The following is an 18,349-nucleotide window of genomic DNA, read 5'->3' as shown; positions in this document are numbered from 1 at the left end:
ATAATTTATTGCCTCCTGGCCCGAGGCCAGTCTCCTTTGGGAGACAAATTTGATGGAGCGGTGACTCAGCGTCTCATGTAGTGGACGACGGTTTGTTTGTAGTTGAGTGATAGATATATTTTCTCTCAATAAAGGCCTTTGCAGATAAATAATCTGAGAACATAATGTCATCATGAGTTTTAAATGATTTATTATGATAATTTTGATGATGCTCGTTAGTATATTCCTTTTCTATTTTAGGTTCTAAAGACGGATTTTAATTTAAAATGCGTCTTTCACAGTGAAAATCTTTTTGGTGAAAGTTTCACTGATAAGGATTTTCCATGTCAGAAAGTTCTCGTGGCCTATTTGAAGCTAATTTTCTGTTTTTGGTTTTTACTTATTTTCAACTGATTTTCTACTGAATTTCATGTCAAGGATTCAAACTCATGCCGGCTGAAACTTCCATACCCAAACTCTTAAAGCCCGTCACACACCGGTGAGGTGAGTGACGGGCTAAACCGGTTTAGAAAATGAATCGAGTGAACAATCAGCAGGTTAATCATAAAACAATTACTGCCATGCAAACAAGTGGAACATGCTGTTACCCATGAATAATGCAGACACCCTCAGGGCCAATTAGTGGGGTGCATCATCACTTCAAATGTGATTTCTCAGGTTTCCACCAGCCTGATTTTGACAATGGCTGGAGGGATAATGTAGTTCTGCACGGGTCCACTGTGGCTCTGCTCCACGAGGCTTTCACCCTCATTGTTCAAGCTCCCTGTGAGAACTGTGTTATCTCAAACCTGGTCTGCCCTCTTTATGTGCGTCTTCTGTATTTCATTTCCTTCCTGCTGCCATTTCTCCACTGGCACATTGTTGAAGCTGTGTCTATCGCATGCACTGCCATGCCACACTCATTAGTATTCCCATAGCATCCTCACAGCAGTAGGTTACTATGCTGACCTGCAATATCATTCCCTGCAAACAGCCGAGCTGAGTCAACGTCACTGTGAACCGATTGGCTAAACACATGTGACCATGCCGAGAGAGAGAGAGAGAGAGAGAGATGTTCAGCTTCTGTATAAAATCCCTGTTCTTATAACGGGAATCTGATTCACTCTTCTTTGCTGCACTGTCTGTGTGATAATTACCTGTTAATGCGAACTCACACACTTCACTCTCCAAAAATGTTTTCATGCATGCAGCCGCAGAACTGTGAGCAGCCGCAGACGCTACCAGCCCACTCCCTACTCCCACCATAACAAAACTGGTCTCTACACTTTTTTGTGAGTGGATCAGCATTAAATTATTGAAGGAATGTGGAGAAGAACTCATACTGTTGCAGGTAACAAGCGCTTATTGCATTGTGCGTAAACCTATCTTAGATTTCCCCCCTATACTCCTGTTACACGGAAGAGGCTTGTCACAGGTTTTGATCCAGCTTGTCAACATAAATCTCCAGCTTGATGGAAATCTGTCAGTAAGTCGCACATCTCACTTCTCTTTCCCTTCCCTCTGGTGCCCCCTTCTTCTCATTGTAAGCCAGTTTGGTTGCCCCTCCTAATGGGCAAAGACTTTGTTCCAGCTGTAATCATAATCCATTGAGGAGATGCAGAACTTGTCACAGTCTGAACTGAGATATTAATTTCCCCTCCATGTGGGGCCCTGCTCCGCTGCCCATGTAATGCTATCAGCTTTGAAGGAATCTTGTCTGGTTAAGCCTCGTACCAGTGTTCTGTCTGAATTTATTGGCATGGATGGTGCTCGAAGTAAATGCCCTTTCAGAATAAAAGCACTGCAGCTGTGAGTTGTATCTCTTTAGTTGAGATGACTGACTGTAATCTGTAGGTGACATTTGGCGCAATCTGTAAATTTGACAGTTTACTTATTGTTCTACCAGCACTTAACAATCTAATATAAAGTATTTAAACCCCGAGGACGTGAGTGCTGATTTTAGCAACATTAATTGTATTGCAAATTTATTCTTTATTATTTTGTCTTGAGCAAACAGGAACGTCTTCTTCTTGCTCCTAACACTAAAGTGTACAATACATCTTAGCCCTAGAACTACTGCTAATGATGTTATTATTCTCTTTGTTTATTTAATAAGGATGGTGAAACTGCATTAGCAGAGAATTATTACAGCAGAGGATTTTTCTGCCATTCACATGTATGGGATTTGCACTCTCAACTACAAAAGCTGTTCAATTTCATATATCTACTGCTCACACGTGGGTTATTTACTCTGCTCCCCTTATGTAAAATGCTACTCTCCGAGATGGAAACATAAAGATGCATCTACTTAGCCATTAAAAGCATTAACAGAATGTAAAGTATAAACACGGAGGTCTGCAGTCGCCATGGCTCAGGCGTCGAGTTGGGAACAGAGTAAGGAGACCTGAGGTAATCCGTGTGCACAGGTGGTGAGTGCTAGAGAAAGTATTGCACTTCTCTCTAAATCCCTGATGAACTCTGACAGATTTGGCCTACGAGGCAGCACCCTGTCCCCGCTCAAACAGCTGCTTTCCAGTTTTTTTTAAATTATAGCTGCAGTGACTTGTATGCAGATCTGCAGCCGTGTGGTGTTCCCTCTGTCTCTAATTGTTAAAGTCACACTGATTTACATGATTATTCTATTTATCTGATTCGATCTCTTCCACCCAGCAGCATAATGAATATTACTGCAGGGGCAACTGCCCTATTACACCAACTTTATAATCATGTGTGAGTTTAATATGGAAACAAATCTGAGGTATCTTCTCTTATTGCAAGAGTAACTGATTGTGACCTGTCATTCATTAATGGAAACTCTTCTGTGAGTAACGGTTTGCCCTCTGTAAAATATGGACTGTCTTTAATCGTCAGGGTTATTGTGTCAACACAGTTCATTGAGCTCTGCTGGTGTCAGGGTCTGAACGCACCCCACTCACTTCTGTGTTGTATACTTTTTGATTTGATAAATGGATATCAAATATTGTAGATTCAGCAGTATCTATAGAGAATTACCCAGCTGTGCTCGGTGTGTGCGAACGTGCTCAACTGGGTAAGCATTATAGATCTTACCCATTTGCAACTTGACAGGTGCGAACTGTTGATGGCTTATAGAAATATTGAATCAAGGTGTTAGCCAAATCGGCTTTATTCAGACACAGAGGGGACGGTGAGATCCATCTCACGGTGAATGGGTTCTGCTGCCTCACTTTAACATGTGAAAGGAGAGTGAAAAATGGGTTGAAGTAGATCGTGCAGGCCAGAGAGCGGTCGTGTATGAGGCCGTTCTGTCATTGTGATTTTATGGTGACAACGTGGCTGTTTAAACGTTACAGTACTTACAGGAATCGGCACTTCTCTGCTGTTTCTCTTATTGTTTCATCTCTCATCTGTGGTCTGCTGTTGCCGCCTTGAAGAGAGCTTAAGCCTCCGAAAGCCTTGCCTTGTCAACTATCTAGTCATAACCACTGTCACATGCGCTGTATTGTCACCACACCTAGACCACATTCTTGTGCTTGAAGTTTACATTATATATAAATATAAAGAAAAAGGTTTGAAGCTACTTCTTAACATCAAAATACAAATGTTTAAGGGCTGTGACAGTGTTTTGCTTTTAACCACTTTGGCCTCATTTTGGAAACCAGACTTCCTTTATTCCCCTCTCTACTGTCATGTAAATTTTCACACACAGCATGAAAAGTCCAAATCTGTCTCTGTAAAAATAACTCCATCTGCTATATTTTTTATTAATTTCTTTATGCTAATAAACAACTCTGGTGCATTTTAGGATGGCGCACAGTTTTCCACCCGTGTGACCGTGCAGTCGGAGGAGAGTGAGCTTCAAAGTAGATCTTGGCGGAAACCAGCGAGTGAGAGACCTTATTACTTAGACTGCCAAATTTAGCACTAATAAAAACATTTATCAAGTCACTTCACCTTAAATTCAGAGGAGATTAAATACGTTTAACTTTGATTAAACTGGACCATCAGGGCCACTTGGGCTCTTTTATTCTACAGTTTTATAGTTCCTTTCAGCACCTGCGAACACTATACTTACTGCGAACATTAGTCAGCCAAGCCTTGGCACAGCAAGACGAAAATGGCAGAATGAAATTTATCTTTATTCTGCACTAAAAAACAGCAACAGAGGCTCATTGTCATTTGGTGCTGTGTTCATAATGGATCCACTGTACTCTCATTACATGTCTGTGAGGAACAAACCTAAATCTTGACAGATTATCACTGCAACAATATAATGGGAATGGGCCCCGGTGGAAACAGTTTCGCCCGACAGGCTTGTGCATTGATCATTTGGTAGTGATACAGTCTAATGATCATAGTAACGCACATGCCCACAGTCCCAGAACGGAGCTAAAATTTGTCCTCACTCATTAGAGGTCCACCTGTGCTCCTGTTGCAGGGCATCGTCGATAACCCTGGTTCCCTGTTTATTTATTAATTTATTGCCAGACGAACCTGCACAGCCCTGTCAGATGAACTCACTTACCCTTTCATCAACACCACTCGTGCTAATTGTGACTGATTTTAAACTGGATGCCATTTAACACTGGTAATTATATGAAAGTGGATGAGTCACTGTCATTGCTACTATCTTCAAACCCTGTCAGAGTTTCAGGTGGTTTGGTCGAGTGTGTGTCTTGGAGTTTTAGAAGCTGGACATTTGCAATTGTTCATTTAAGTGTCCTTTTATTTACCCCGTTAGTTTTAGAAAACTATTTAAACCATTTATCCCTTACAGTTCGCTCATCATTTCGTTTTTAACTGCTATTTATTACTGTAAGCTAATTATTTCAACCATTTATTCCTTTAATTAACTGTTTCAACTGTTTATACATTAGCATTACTTTTAGCTAACCATTTCAACTACTTTCAGCCATTTCATCATCTCACCATCCCAGTTATCCATTTCATTCATCCATTGGCTAACCATTTCAGTCGTTCATTCATTACCTATGGTTTAACTATTTAAGCTCTTTATGCATTACTGTTTAGTCACATTTTAACTGAACTCCACCCTACGTTAATGTTATTCATTGACTGTTCTGTTTCAATGGAGCAGAGGGATCAGCTTTGAAAAATGATCCATCTTCAGTAGCATGCTTGTTGTGTCCTCCTTTTTTCTCCCTTTGTTTTCATGTACTCTGCTTTAATTATGTGTTTCTGCCACAGTTAAAAGGCTCCAGCTTGCTGGTGATACACAATGAAGCTTCTTTCTGGTTCAACAGAAAACTTGTTTTTTAAAGTTAAAAGTTGTGTTAATGCAGAAATGACTTCCTGAACACAATAAAGAGTTTCACACCAATATTTCAGAACAAAAGCCGGTTAACTTTGAAATCCTTGTTTTGCATGTGGATAAATAATAGACTACAAAGATCACTGGTAGATGCTCAGTGCATGACCGTCACGTCGAACCAGATGTGACAGGATTTATGGCTATTTTTAGTTAACAGCCACTTGGATTACATGGCTATAGAGCTGTGTCCTAAATTCAACAATTACTGCACTCGACAGTGTTTATTGGCTGATGAGCCTCCGTTTTTATTTGTTTGTTTGTTTTGTTGTTTTGTTTTTTTTGGGGGGGGGGGGGGGGTGTGCATCCTGGATTGTGCATTAACTGCACCAGAGGGATTTATTTTTATACCATGAAACTCTTTAATATTTCAGTAGGTCATGATTGACAGTGAAACTATAAAAATAAAAGAGAAACAAAATAGCCTCCAACTGACATGCACCTGAAGTCTCTCTAAGAGGAAACGAGGGCCTGCCACTTCTTGTTTTACCACTTATTATCTGTATTGTTCAACAAATCACTCAGCACAGTTTTACAGGCAGATTATTCAGCTAATTTGCATCAAAGACATTTATAGCCTTTTAAGTCTGTCAAATGTGATTACATTACTCATTGCATGTGCTTTTTTCCCCAGAAAAAAAACAAAACAAAAAAAACTGACAGTAGAATTGAAAACAAATGTTAGAAGAACAGGAAATGGAGAGTGCTTTAGGTCTACTGTCACCTTAGGCAAGCTATTTTTAATTTGCCAACAAAAGCACCATGTCTATTTTCTTTCCCCTTTCCTTCGTGTTCTCTGTTTCAAGCACAATCTGAGCCCCGGGGATCGCTGAGCCCCTGGTTTGCATGACAGGTATTGGTAAACTGGGTGCAGGATTGTAGACGGCGGCCGGCAGCCAGTCGTTTAATGCCTGTTTGTCTTATTTTTATGGAAAAGGATTTGCCGACACTTGTAAGAGTGCTGTCTAGTAAGCTTTCTGGATGATTTTTCACTGCAGCTCTAATTGGTGCTTGTGTTGAGGAAACATGAACTGAATCATCAGAACTGAGATCCTATAGGAAATGATGGAGTTTACAGACTGAGTAATGAGTACAATTAAATCTTCACTTTCTTTCTTTAATCTTATGAAAGTTTACTGTTCCTGTTTACTGAGGACATTATTAGTCTACCAGTATGTGTGCTCCACCTCTTTAATGAGAACTCATCCTCCCTCTCAACTGCTGCAGACTGTAATGACTATCAGTGGTGAAACTACACTGTGATTCTTCTCTGCCCCCGAGGTTAAAGTATTTTCAAAAGATTTATTCATCGTGGACACTTAAAGCCTTAAAAATGACACAGACTCAATGATGATCCCCATGTGAGTGGAAGTGACTTGAATAGGTTGCAATATGTCAGGAAATTAGCAATGCAATTTTCAGACAGACATCATAAGACAAGGAAATGATACCTCCGTCTCCACAGGGCATCCTGCAGTTTTTATGGGGCACATAAACTCTTAAGATAATGGATAACGATCCAGAATTAATTTTAACAAAAACCCAGTTTTACAAAATGTACAGAAAGAAAAGAAAAGAGAAGAGGGGGATGATAGTGGATATAACACTGATGGCTAATATGATATGTGCAAAAGAATCTTGGAGCTGCAGTCTGCAGTTTTCTGTTTACCAGCATTTATCAAGCTTGGTAAGATTAGTTTAATTTGACACAGTCTGGGACTTGGCCTGCCCTTGAGCATGACATCTGTTCAAAGGGAGATGAGGGCTGAAATTATGAAAGGGAACATTTGAACTAATTTGCACGAACTGTACTCACTTTAATTGGCTACATTTACAATTTTAACACAAAAGTGTCTGAGCTTTGGGTGAATGACTGTAGAAGAACTTGTAGGTGTTCTCCAGTTCTGGTTGAGATGTTCAGTAAAGGTTACCTGAAAGAGGGAAAATGTTAATGTTGGCATGGAAACGCATTTTACATACTGGCACTGTCATGTTACACAGGCAACCCACTGTGGTATTTCTCAGTCAGAGGAGGGTGATCATATAGAGAATGAATGGACAGATGGACGGATGCTTTACTTGTGGCAACAATAACTCAGTCGCAGGTCAACCGCGCTGACCGTAAACATCTTTATAGCAATATCACCTCATGGTTTTTGAATTTACGACGCAGAATGACAGTGCATATTGATTCCTGTCAAACCCTCCTGTAAGTGAATTGATCGAAATTGTGAACATTCATACATTATTGAAAAAAAGCTAACAGGATAAATTATTGCAGAATTATGTTTTCTCTCAGCTTCATCAGTCACACAGCATCACACCTTTTTATTATATTATTATTCTTGATATCAAGTTATTGTTAACACAGTGAAGTCATTTTAGCCTTGAGGCTTTCTGAGCTTGATTTCTTCCACTTTACCAAACCTTTGTTCTCTGCAGTTTTATAGAGCATGCAGCAGTCAATAGCTGTTTAATGACGCACAAGCAGAAGGTGAAGCTTCGACTGATGTTAAATGCTACAAGTAGTGATGTCAGAGAATCACTTTAGTTGTTGAAACAAAGTTTTTACGACTGTCTCACCCAAGAAAAGAAAGAAATCTTCAGCCATGGGTCATCACACATGGAGGAAACTTTAAAATAATCCGCTACAATCTGAACACCAGCTCATGTAAAGAGTTATATAGAACATTAAGATGGCTCCTGTGAAGTGTTTTCACTTGAGAGCCGTCACAAACATGGCGTACAAGAGTGGTCACAGTTTGGAGCATTATTAGTGCAGCTTCCTACTAGAACATTAAGCTGAGGAGTAACTTTATATCCATTCATCTGTTTACTCGTCGTGTAGTGATCATGGCTCTACAGAAACACAGAGCACACTGATTCCCAGAGGAAAGTGTTTGATCTTCTCTCTGTACGGTGGCAACAAAAGCACAATGAAATGCTTTTAAGTACGACACAGCTGCTACACGTGTGTGTGCATGCTCGAGTGGACACGTAGCTGCTGCTGCTGTGTTTCAGTCTTTTGCAGATATTCGGCTTCCTCTCCCTCCTCTTTGCTGGTGTTTTCTAGGCTGCATTGAAAAGTAGCCACGACAATTTCTGAGCGCATGTATTTTTAATGAGAGGTCATTTAATCTCTCTGTAAATTGCCAGACTCCAACCTCATTGTAATAATTACCAATAATTACAGTGTGAGAAATGCAGCCCCTATGCAACATCATCATAAAGAAGAGGGAGACTGTGCTGCTGTGTAATGGGTTCGTTTACGAGCTGTAACCAGGATTAATCTGCCAGCGTTCAGTGTACTACTGTAAATTTTAGGAGCTGGTTAATGACATCGTCTCACAGACACAAACACACACTGAACGTATGGATGAACAGAACGTATATATATGCATTCAGTTCAGTTTGGTTCCAGGACATTTAGATGGGTTATTTAATATTTAATGTATTCAGTTTGCGTAACACTTGAGTTGGGGGGGGGTTGAACCTTAAAGCATGTTTTACTGTTTGTTATCGTTTTCTTTGGACCTTCCCCTTGACTTTAGGGAAAAAAACAAACACCCTCCGCCTTAATTTCTCATAATAATGAAGCAGCACTGAACTCCCTTAACAAAACATTTAAAAAGGGAAATCATTAAGTGTTCTAAATCTTAACAGAACAATAATGTGCATCAACTAATAAAAACATTAAAAGTAAAAATTATTGCAAACATAATAAAATTCAGCATCCCATTTAATGAAGTGCTACAGAGATCACTGGGCACAAACAGCAGCTCTGTGGGGACCAACAGGCCTGAGCCCCTCCCAGGACCAAACAATAACACTAAGTATGAAGCTGAGCTGATGTCTCGCTTAATATGAGATTAGCAGTTTGACTGTTTGTCACAAACAAAACTATTTTAACAGTTGCATAGCCAGGCATGTTAACCAGCGGCTAGAGAGTCAGAGGAGACTTTATATCAAACACAGCACCAGGAAACATTATAACACAAACTAATTACTGTCAGGGAGAGGTTTAAGTCCTCTGCTCACTGACGAGCAGCAGAGAGCTGCACTGCTCAGCATCATCATCATCATCAGCAACCCTCTGTGTAAATGGGTGAGACGCTCTGTGGTGAGTCATACCTGAGGATGAAGAACGTGACAATCATGACGATGATGATGATGAAGAACGTGACATTGATGATGAATATGACGATGACGATGAATATGATGATGAGGATGATGAATATGACGATGACGATGAAGAATGTAACGATGGCGATGATGAATGTAACCATGGCGATGATGAATGTGACGATGACAAATGTGAGGATAATGATGATGAATATGATGATGGCGATGAAGAATGCAACAATGGCGATGATGAATGTGACAATGACGATGGCGCTGACAAATGTAACGATGGTGATGATGAATATGACGATTGCGATGATGAATGTGACGATGGCGATGATAAATGTGACGATGACGAATGTGACGATGATGAATATGATGATGATGATGACGAATATGACGATGATGAATATGATGATGATGATGACGAATATGACGATGATGATGACGAATGTAACGATGGTGATGATGAACATGACGATGATGAATATGATGATGGCGATGATGACGAATGTGACGATGACGCATGTGATGATGACAATGATGAATGTGATGACGATGATGACGACGAATGTGACAATGACGAATGTGACGATGACGAATGTGACGATGACGAATGTGACGATGATGACGAATGTGACGATGATGACGAATGTGACGATGATGACGAATGTGACGATGGCGAATGTGACGATGGCGAATGTGACAATGACGAATGTGACAATGACGAATGTGACGATGACGAATGTGACGATGACGAATGTGACGATGACGAATGTGCCGATGACGAATGTGACGATGACGAATGTGACAATGACGAATGTGACGATGACGAATGTGACGATGGCGAATGTGACGATGGCGAATGTGACAATGACGAATGTGACGATGACGAATGTGACGATGACGAATGTGACGATGACGAATGTGACGATGAATATTATAATGACGATGATGAATGTGACGATGACGATGACGAACATGACGATGATGATGACGAATGTGATGATGGCGATGATGAATATGACGATGGTGATGATGAATGTGACGATGACGAATGTGACGATGGCGATGTTGACGATGATGAATGATGATGACGATGACGAATGTAACGATGGCGATGACAAATGTGAGGATGATGAATATGATGATGACGATGATGAATGTGACGATGACTAATGTAACGATGCCGATGACAAATGTGAGGATGATGATGAATGTGACGACGAATGTGACGATGACGAATGTGACGATGACAAATGTGACGATGACGAACATGATTATGATGAATGATGATGATGAATGATGATGACAATGACGAATGTGAGGATGATGATGATGAACGTGACGATGATGAATGTGATGACGATGATGAATGTGAGGATAATGATGATGAATATGATGATGGCGATGAAGAATGTGAGGATGATGATGATGAATGTGACGATGATGAATGTGACGATGACGAATGTGACGATGACAAATGTAACGATGGTGATGATGAATATGACGATGGTGATGATGAATATGACGATGGCGATGATGAATGTGACGATGGCGATGATAAATGTGACGATGACGAATGTGAGGATGACGAATGTGAGGATGACGAATGTGACGATGACGAATGTGAGGATGACGAATGTGAGGATGACGAATGTGACGATGACGAATGTGACGATGACGAATGTGACGATGACGAATGTGACGATGACGAATGTGACGATGACGAATGTGACGATGACGAATGTGACGATGACGAATATGGCGATAACGAATGTGATGATGACGAATGTCAGGATGGTGAATATGATGATGATGATGAATATGACGATGACGAATGTAACGATGGCGATAACGAATGTGATGATGACGAATGTCAGGATGATAAATATGATGATGACAATGATGAATGTGACGATGACGAATGTGACGATGACGAATGTGACGATGACGAATGTGACGATGATGAATGTGACGATGACGAATATGGCGATAACGAATGTGATGATGATGAATGTCAGGATGATGAATATGATGATGACAATGATGAATGTGACGATGATGAATGTGACGATTGCGATGACGAATGTGAGGATGATGATGAATGTGACGACGAATGTGACGATGACGAATGTGACGATGACGAATGTGACGATGACGAATGTGACGATGATGAATATTATAATGACGATGATGACTGTGACGATGACGATGATGAATATGATGATGATGATGACGAATGTAATGATGGCAATGATGAATATGACGATGTTGATGATGAATGTGACGATGACGAATGTGACGATGGCGATGTTGACGATGATGAATGATGACGGCGATGACGAATGTGAGGATGATGATGATGAATGTGACGATGATGAATGTGACGATGATGAATGTGACGATGATGAATGATGATGACAATGATGAATGTAACGATGGCGATGACGAATGTGACGATGACGAACATGACGATGATGATGACGAATGTGATGATGGCGATGATGAATGTGACAATGATGATGAATGTGACAATGACGATGACGAATGTAATGATGGCAATGATGAATATGACGATGGTGATGATGAATGTGACGATGACGAATGTGATGATGACGCATGTGACGATGATGATGAATATGATGATGGCGATGACGAATGTAACGATGATGATGACGAATGTGACGATGACGAATGTGACGATGACGAATGTAACGATGATGATGACGAATGTGACGATGACGAATGTGACGATGACGAATGTGACGATGACGAATGTAACGATGACGAATGTAACGATGATGATGACGAATGTGACGATGACAATGGGACGATGATGAATGTGACGATGACGAATGTGACGATGACGAATGTAACGATGATGATGACGAATGTGACGATGACGAATGTGACGATGACAATGGGACGATGACGAATGTGACGATGACGAATGTGACGATGACGAATGTGACGATGATGAATGTGACGATGACGATGATGAATGTGACGATGACGAATGTGACGATGAAGATGATGAATATGACGATGAATATCACGATGATGAATGTTACGATGAAGATGATGAATATGACGATGATGAATGTAACGATGGTGATGGTGATGATGAATATGACGATGATGAACATGATGAAGATGAATATGACGATGGCGATGATGAATATGATGATGATGAACATGATGAAGATGAATATGACGATGGCGATGATGAATATGACGATGATGAATATGATGATGATGAATATGACGATGATGAATGAAACGATTGCGATGATGAATATGACGATGATGAATATGACGAAAGCGATGATGAATGTGACGATGATGACGAATGTGACGATGGCGATGATGATGACGATGATGATGACGATGATGAATGTGACGATGGCGATGTTGACGATGATGAATGATGATGGCGATGACGAATGTGAGGATGATGAATGTCAGGTTGATGAATATGATGATGACGATGATGAATGTGACGATGATTAATGTAACGATGCCGATGACAAATGTGAGGATGATGATGAATGTGACGACGAATGTGACGATGACTAATGTAACGATGCCGATGACAAATGTGAGGATGATGATGAATGTGACGACGAATGTGACGATGACTAATGCAACGATGACGAACGTGACGATGACGAACATGATTATGATGAATGATGATGATGAATGATGATGACAATGACGAATGTGAGGATGATGATGATGAACGTGACGATGATGAATGTGACGATGATGAATGTGAGGATAATGATGATGAATATGATGATGGCGATGAAGAATGTGAGGATGATGATGATGAATGTGACGATGATGAATGTGACGATGACGAATGTGACGATGACAAATGTAACGATGGTGATGATGAATATGACGATGGTGATGATGAATATGACGATGGCGATGATGAATGTGACGATGGCGATGATAAATGTGACGATGACGAATGTGAGATGACGAATGTGAGGATGACGAATGTGACGATGACGAATGTGAGGATGACGAATGTGAGGATGACGAATGTGACGATGACGAATGTGACGATGACGAATGTGACGATGACGAATGTGACGATGACGAATGTGACGATGACGAATGTGACGATGACGAATGTGACGATGACGAATATGGCGATAACGAATGTGATGATGACGAATGTCAGGATGGTGAATATGATGATGATGATGAATATGACGATGACGAATGTAACGATGGCGATAACGAATGTGATGATGACGAATGTCAGGATGATAAATATGATGATGACAATGATGAATGTGACGATGACGAATGTGACGATGACGAATGTGACGATGACGAATGTGACGATGATGAATGTGACGATGACGAATATGGCGATAACGAATGTGATGATGATGAATGTCAGGATGATGAATATGATGATGACAATGATGAATGTGACGATGATGAATGTGACGATTGCGATGACGAATGTGAGGATGATGATGAATGTGACGACGAATGTGACGATGACGAATGTGACGATGACGAATGTGACGATGACGAATGTGACGATGATGAATATTATAATGACGATGATGACTGTGACGATGACGATGATGAACATGAAGATGATGATGACGAATGTAATGATGGCAATGATGAATATGACGATGTTGATGATGAATGTGACGATGACGAATGTGACGATGGCGATGTTGACGATGATGAATGATGATGGCGATGACGAATGTGAGGATGATGAATGTCAGGTTGATGAATATGATGATGACGATGATGAATGTGACGATGATGAATGTGACGATGATGAATGTGACGATGACGAATGTGACGATGACGAATGTGACGATGACGAATGTGACGATGAAGATGATGAATATGACGGTGATGAATGTTACGATGAAGATGCTGAATATGACGATGATGAATGTAACGATGGTGATGGTGATGATGAATATGACGATGATGAATATGATGATGATGAATATGATGAAGATGAATATGACGATGGCGATGATGAATATGACGATGATGAATATGATGATGATGAATATGACGATGATGAATGAAACGATTGCGATGATGAATATGACGATGATGAATATGACGAAAGCGATGATGAATGTGACGATGATGACGAATGTGACGATGGCGATGATGATGACGATGATGATGACGATGATGAATGTGACGATGACAGTGATGAATATGACGATGATGATGAATGTGATGATGATGATGGTGAATATGACGATGATGATGATGAATGATTGATGATGATGAATTAGACGATGATGATGATGATGAATGTGACGATGACGGTGATGAATATGATGATGACAATGACGATGATGACAATGACGATGATGAATATGACGATGATGATGATTTGATGATGAATATGATGATGATGATGAATGATGATGACAATGATGAATATGATGATAACGAATGTGAGGATGATGAATATGATGATGACGATGAAGAATGTAACGATGGCAATGATGAATATGACAATGAGGTTTGATTGTGATGATGAGAATAAAACAGAATGAGAACACCACTGCTGTCCTCTGTTAACTTCACTTTCACACTATGAATCTCTTTATACAATAAATCTGCCGAGGGGAAGAAATAAGACCCTCCCCTCTCAGCAGAAATAAAATAGCCTTCCCTTTTTCTGTGACAGATGTTTTAGATGGACGTGAACTAACTTTTGATTCATGTCACTTAATAAAACAGATGGTATGATGTATTTGACAGGCACATGCTGCTGGGTATGAAAATGTCAGCGCATCAGTTTAAGACCAAACAAAACCGATCAATCATATAAACCAAAGATATAAAGCAGAAGAAGAGCGGGCAGGTTGAGCTGGGCGGTGCAGGAGAATTGAAGCTTAAATGAATGATTAGAAATGAAGCTGATCATTTGATGTTCATCACTAACACAAACATGTTTATACCAGTGTGTGAAGCTGTGTGTTGTTAACGCTGCTGTTGTTTCCACAGGGGTCTTCTGTTTATTCTGATATGGCTGCTGCACTTTGGAAGCCCAAATCGCTGGACTCGGGCTTGTGGATCTTCCTCCTGCTCCTCAACATCCTTCCTGAAGCCAGGTACCACAGCCTACACTGTATCTCAGCAGCTGCTCTCAGTGTTGATCTCTGCCTCTGCTGGATATTTACTGTCGTCCTCTCAACCCGTTTCACTCCCTCAGCTCCGTCTCTGCTGTCGACGTTCTGCTGATGTGTTGTGTATAACACCTGCATTAATCAGGCTCACCGCCGCCGCACACATTGTAATCTAACCGACACCATTAGAAGCTAAAATTCATTTATATTTTAAGCAAGGAAAGAGCGAGACTTGTTTTTGTTACGACACAGTGAGATGGTCCCAGCTGTTACTGTCAGTTTGTCAAATTCAGGGCTTAAAGTAAGGAAAATGTCTGTGCCTGAAATGTGTTCGGGGGTTACAAGAAAGATTGGAGGGAAGGGGGGGGGGGGGGGGGGGGGGGGGGGTCGTGAAAGAAACAAATAATGAATAATTCTTCACCAAAGGACATTACATCTTGTGCACGTTACTTGAAGTGTTGATGACGACTGAACGTGACTGGATACCTCAGCTACTGTTATCCGCTCAAAGCGAAAGACATATATGCGCACAAACAAACCACAGATGGAAGATATTAGAGAGACTTTGGTGTATACGATGATAAAAACACAGCCTGGCAAGCTGTAGGCTACAAGCCAGATGGATGACGGCTGTGAGGCATATCGCCACCCGTTTCAGAAAGACAAGAACACCAAATCTAATCGTTTCTAAAGGTGACTCCTCTCGTTAACTTGAAAGGTAAAAATGGAAGTAAAATGTATCATCTACTCGCCCGTTTCTCAGTCTGAAAGCAGAGTCTGGTAACTGGATCCAAATCCAAGCACAACTTCCAAAGCCATAAAGAACAGCCTGTCCAGAACGCCGTCGGTCTCTAAACAGCGTATGCGGCATAATAGACTTACTGTTGTCAAACCATTGACACGTTACTCCAAAAGATTGATGATGATATGAAAACAAAACAAATAGGTGATTCATTGCAGTAAGAATATTTTCCATAGACATATAGTTATATATTTTCGAATATAAAACGGCCCCGTGCCGGAGAACTTGAAGCCATGTTAACGAAATAACCACACCTCCATAATGGTCCTGCTGAACGACTGCAGGACTGCCGGTAGTAATAAGAGTATAGAGATCGTTTTTGTACTCAAGGACGTCCTGTGACTTTCACACTTTTAAAATAGAGCCAATGCCACCTTGTCCTAAATTAGAAAAGTAGTATCATCACAACATAAAGTGAGCTTATCCTCACATCTAAATATTTGTGCTCTCCTCTGCACAGGTCTAAATTTCACTGACTGGTGAATCAATTTGCATTGTGCAGCACACCACAACTATGATTGTCCATTCACAGCATTTTCACTCCTGCATCCTGTGCACATTTTGTCAGTGTGTGTGTGTGTGTGTGTGTGTGTGTGTGTTGGAGTCAGCAGAAAAAGAAGCTCCAGCATGTCGAGGAGTCATTCTAATCACACTCCTTGTAATTTCAAACGAAGAGATTGCGCAGGTTGCCATGTTAGCATTGTTGATAAGGTAGGATGTTATGGCAGCGAGATGTGGCGGTGTGTAAATCACTTTAAGATTTTGCACGCTAGGAAGAGGCTCACCGAACCTGGAAGAAAGCAGGCCGGGGAAGGAAATCAGAACAGTGTGACAGGGATTAGCCCAGTTTGCTTTGTCATTGTGCCACTTGGCTCTCCTTGCTTATTAGGAGCACACAGCGCTTGTAATTACATATACATTAAATAGAAATGTGTGGCCAGGAGAAGGTGCAAACCTGGCAGCAGATCTATGACACGAAATCTGTATTTGGTTGTACTGTACTTTCCATTCAAGAACAGTGTTTATAGTTCACCTGAACAACTGTTCCGACACCTGCGTCCACATACAGGCTACAGCCACACTTCTACGCTTCATTTTAAAACAGCGTTTTCAAATGAAATCGTCCAGACTATCACACCTGAAAACACACTCATGCATGACCAATCATGTGCACTGGGCATGCGCAAGCTGGTGTAAACAGGAAGTAGAATGTCTCCCCTGCAGCTGATTAAAGGTAAAAAAAAAATACTACTAACAAGGATCAGCAAAGACAGCTGAAGTGTTAAAATGCAGAATTTACATGCAACATGCAAAGACAACAAGGTCAGTGACACTGTGATTCATCATCATGTTGTATTCACCACTGGCAGTCCAGGCTGATGAGAGCCAATCAGGAGAGACCATGAGGTGACTATGTCATCGTTTCCAAAGGCCTCCGTTTGTGTCCATCCAGACTACAACACAACCCCAGAATTTTCAAAATAAAACACAACCCCAGAGTTTTCAAAATAAAACACAACCCCAGAGTTCTCTAAATAAATCAGGTGAAAACAATGTAAAAGAGATGCTTTTTAAAACGGAAACATATTGGTGTGGACAGAGCCACAGTGATCTGGTGCCACTGGTGTGGGGCTGTTGTCATGGTTTGGGTTAGACCCTTGTTCCACTGAAAACAAATGTAAATGCTTCAGCATAGACTGCAGATTATGAATTCCAACGAGTCATTACAGTTGGATATTTTTTTTTTTTCCTACGTTTGAACACATGTTAATATTGCAAATAAAAAGTGACAGCCCTGTCACCCTACATCAGCAGCCAACCTCACTCCTGCTCTTGGGAGAAAATCCCTGCAGCAGGGTGGGGTGGGGTGGGGGGGTGGGGGGTTCCAGAGGAGAGGAGGCTGCTGTAGAAACATATTAACGCATATGGTTGTTGGAATGAGGTGTAATGTTCAGGTGTCCACATCCATCTAGATGAGAGGCTTTCAAAGTG

At 40.9% G+C, this 18,349-nt stretch overlaps 1 protein-coding gene across 2 annotated transcripts in view; it reads left to right on the top strand.

Annotated features, from left to right (window-relative positions):
* The window catches only part of gabra3 (gamma-aminobutyric acid type A receptor subunit alpha3), a 92,971-nt gene that overhangs the window by 12,523 nt on the left and 62,099 nt on the right, over positions 1–18,349 (top strand). For both annotated transcript variants that reach the window (XM_056398250.1, XM_056398248.1), the window contains exon 2: positions 15,434–15,540. In XM_056398250.1, coding sequence (XP_056254225.1) covers positions 15,455–15,540 — 86 coding nt within the window. In that variant the 5' untranslated portion in view covers positions 15,434–15,454. The remainder of the gene's footprint in view (positions 1–15,433; positions 15,541–18,349) is intronic.

This window comes from Seriola aureovittata, chromosome 15 (assembly GCF_021018895.1).
Source record: "Seriola aureovittata isolate HTS-2021-v1 ecotype China chromosome 15, ASM2101889v1, whole genome shotgun sequence".
Lineage (NCBI taxonomy): Eukaryota > Metazoa > Chordata > Actinopteri > Carangiformes > Carangidae > Seriola > Seriola aureovittata.
Note: the sequence above shows the minus strand (reverse complement) of the source record. Positions and strands in the feature narration are given on the sequence as shown.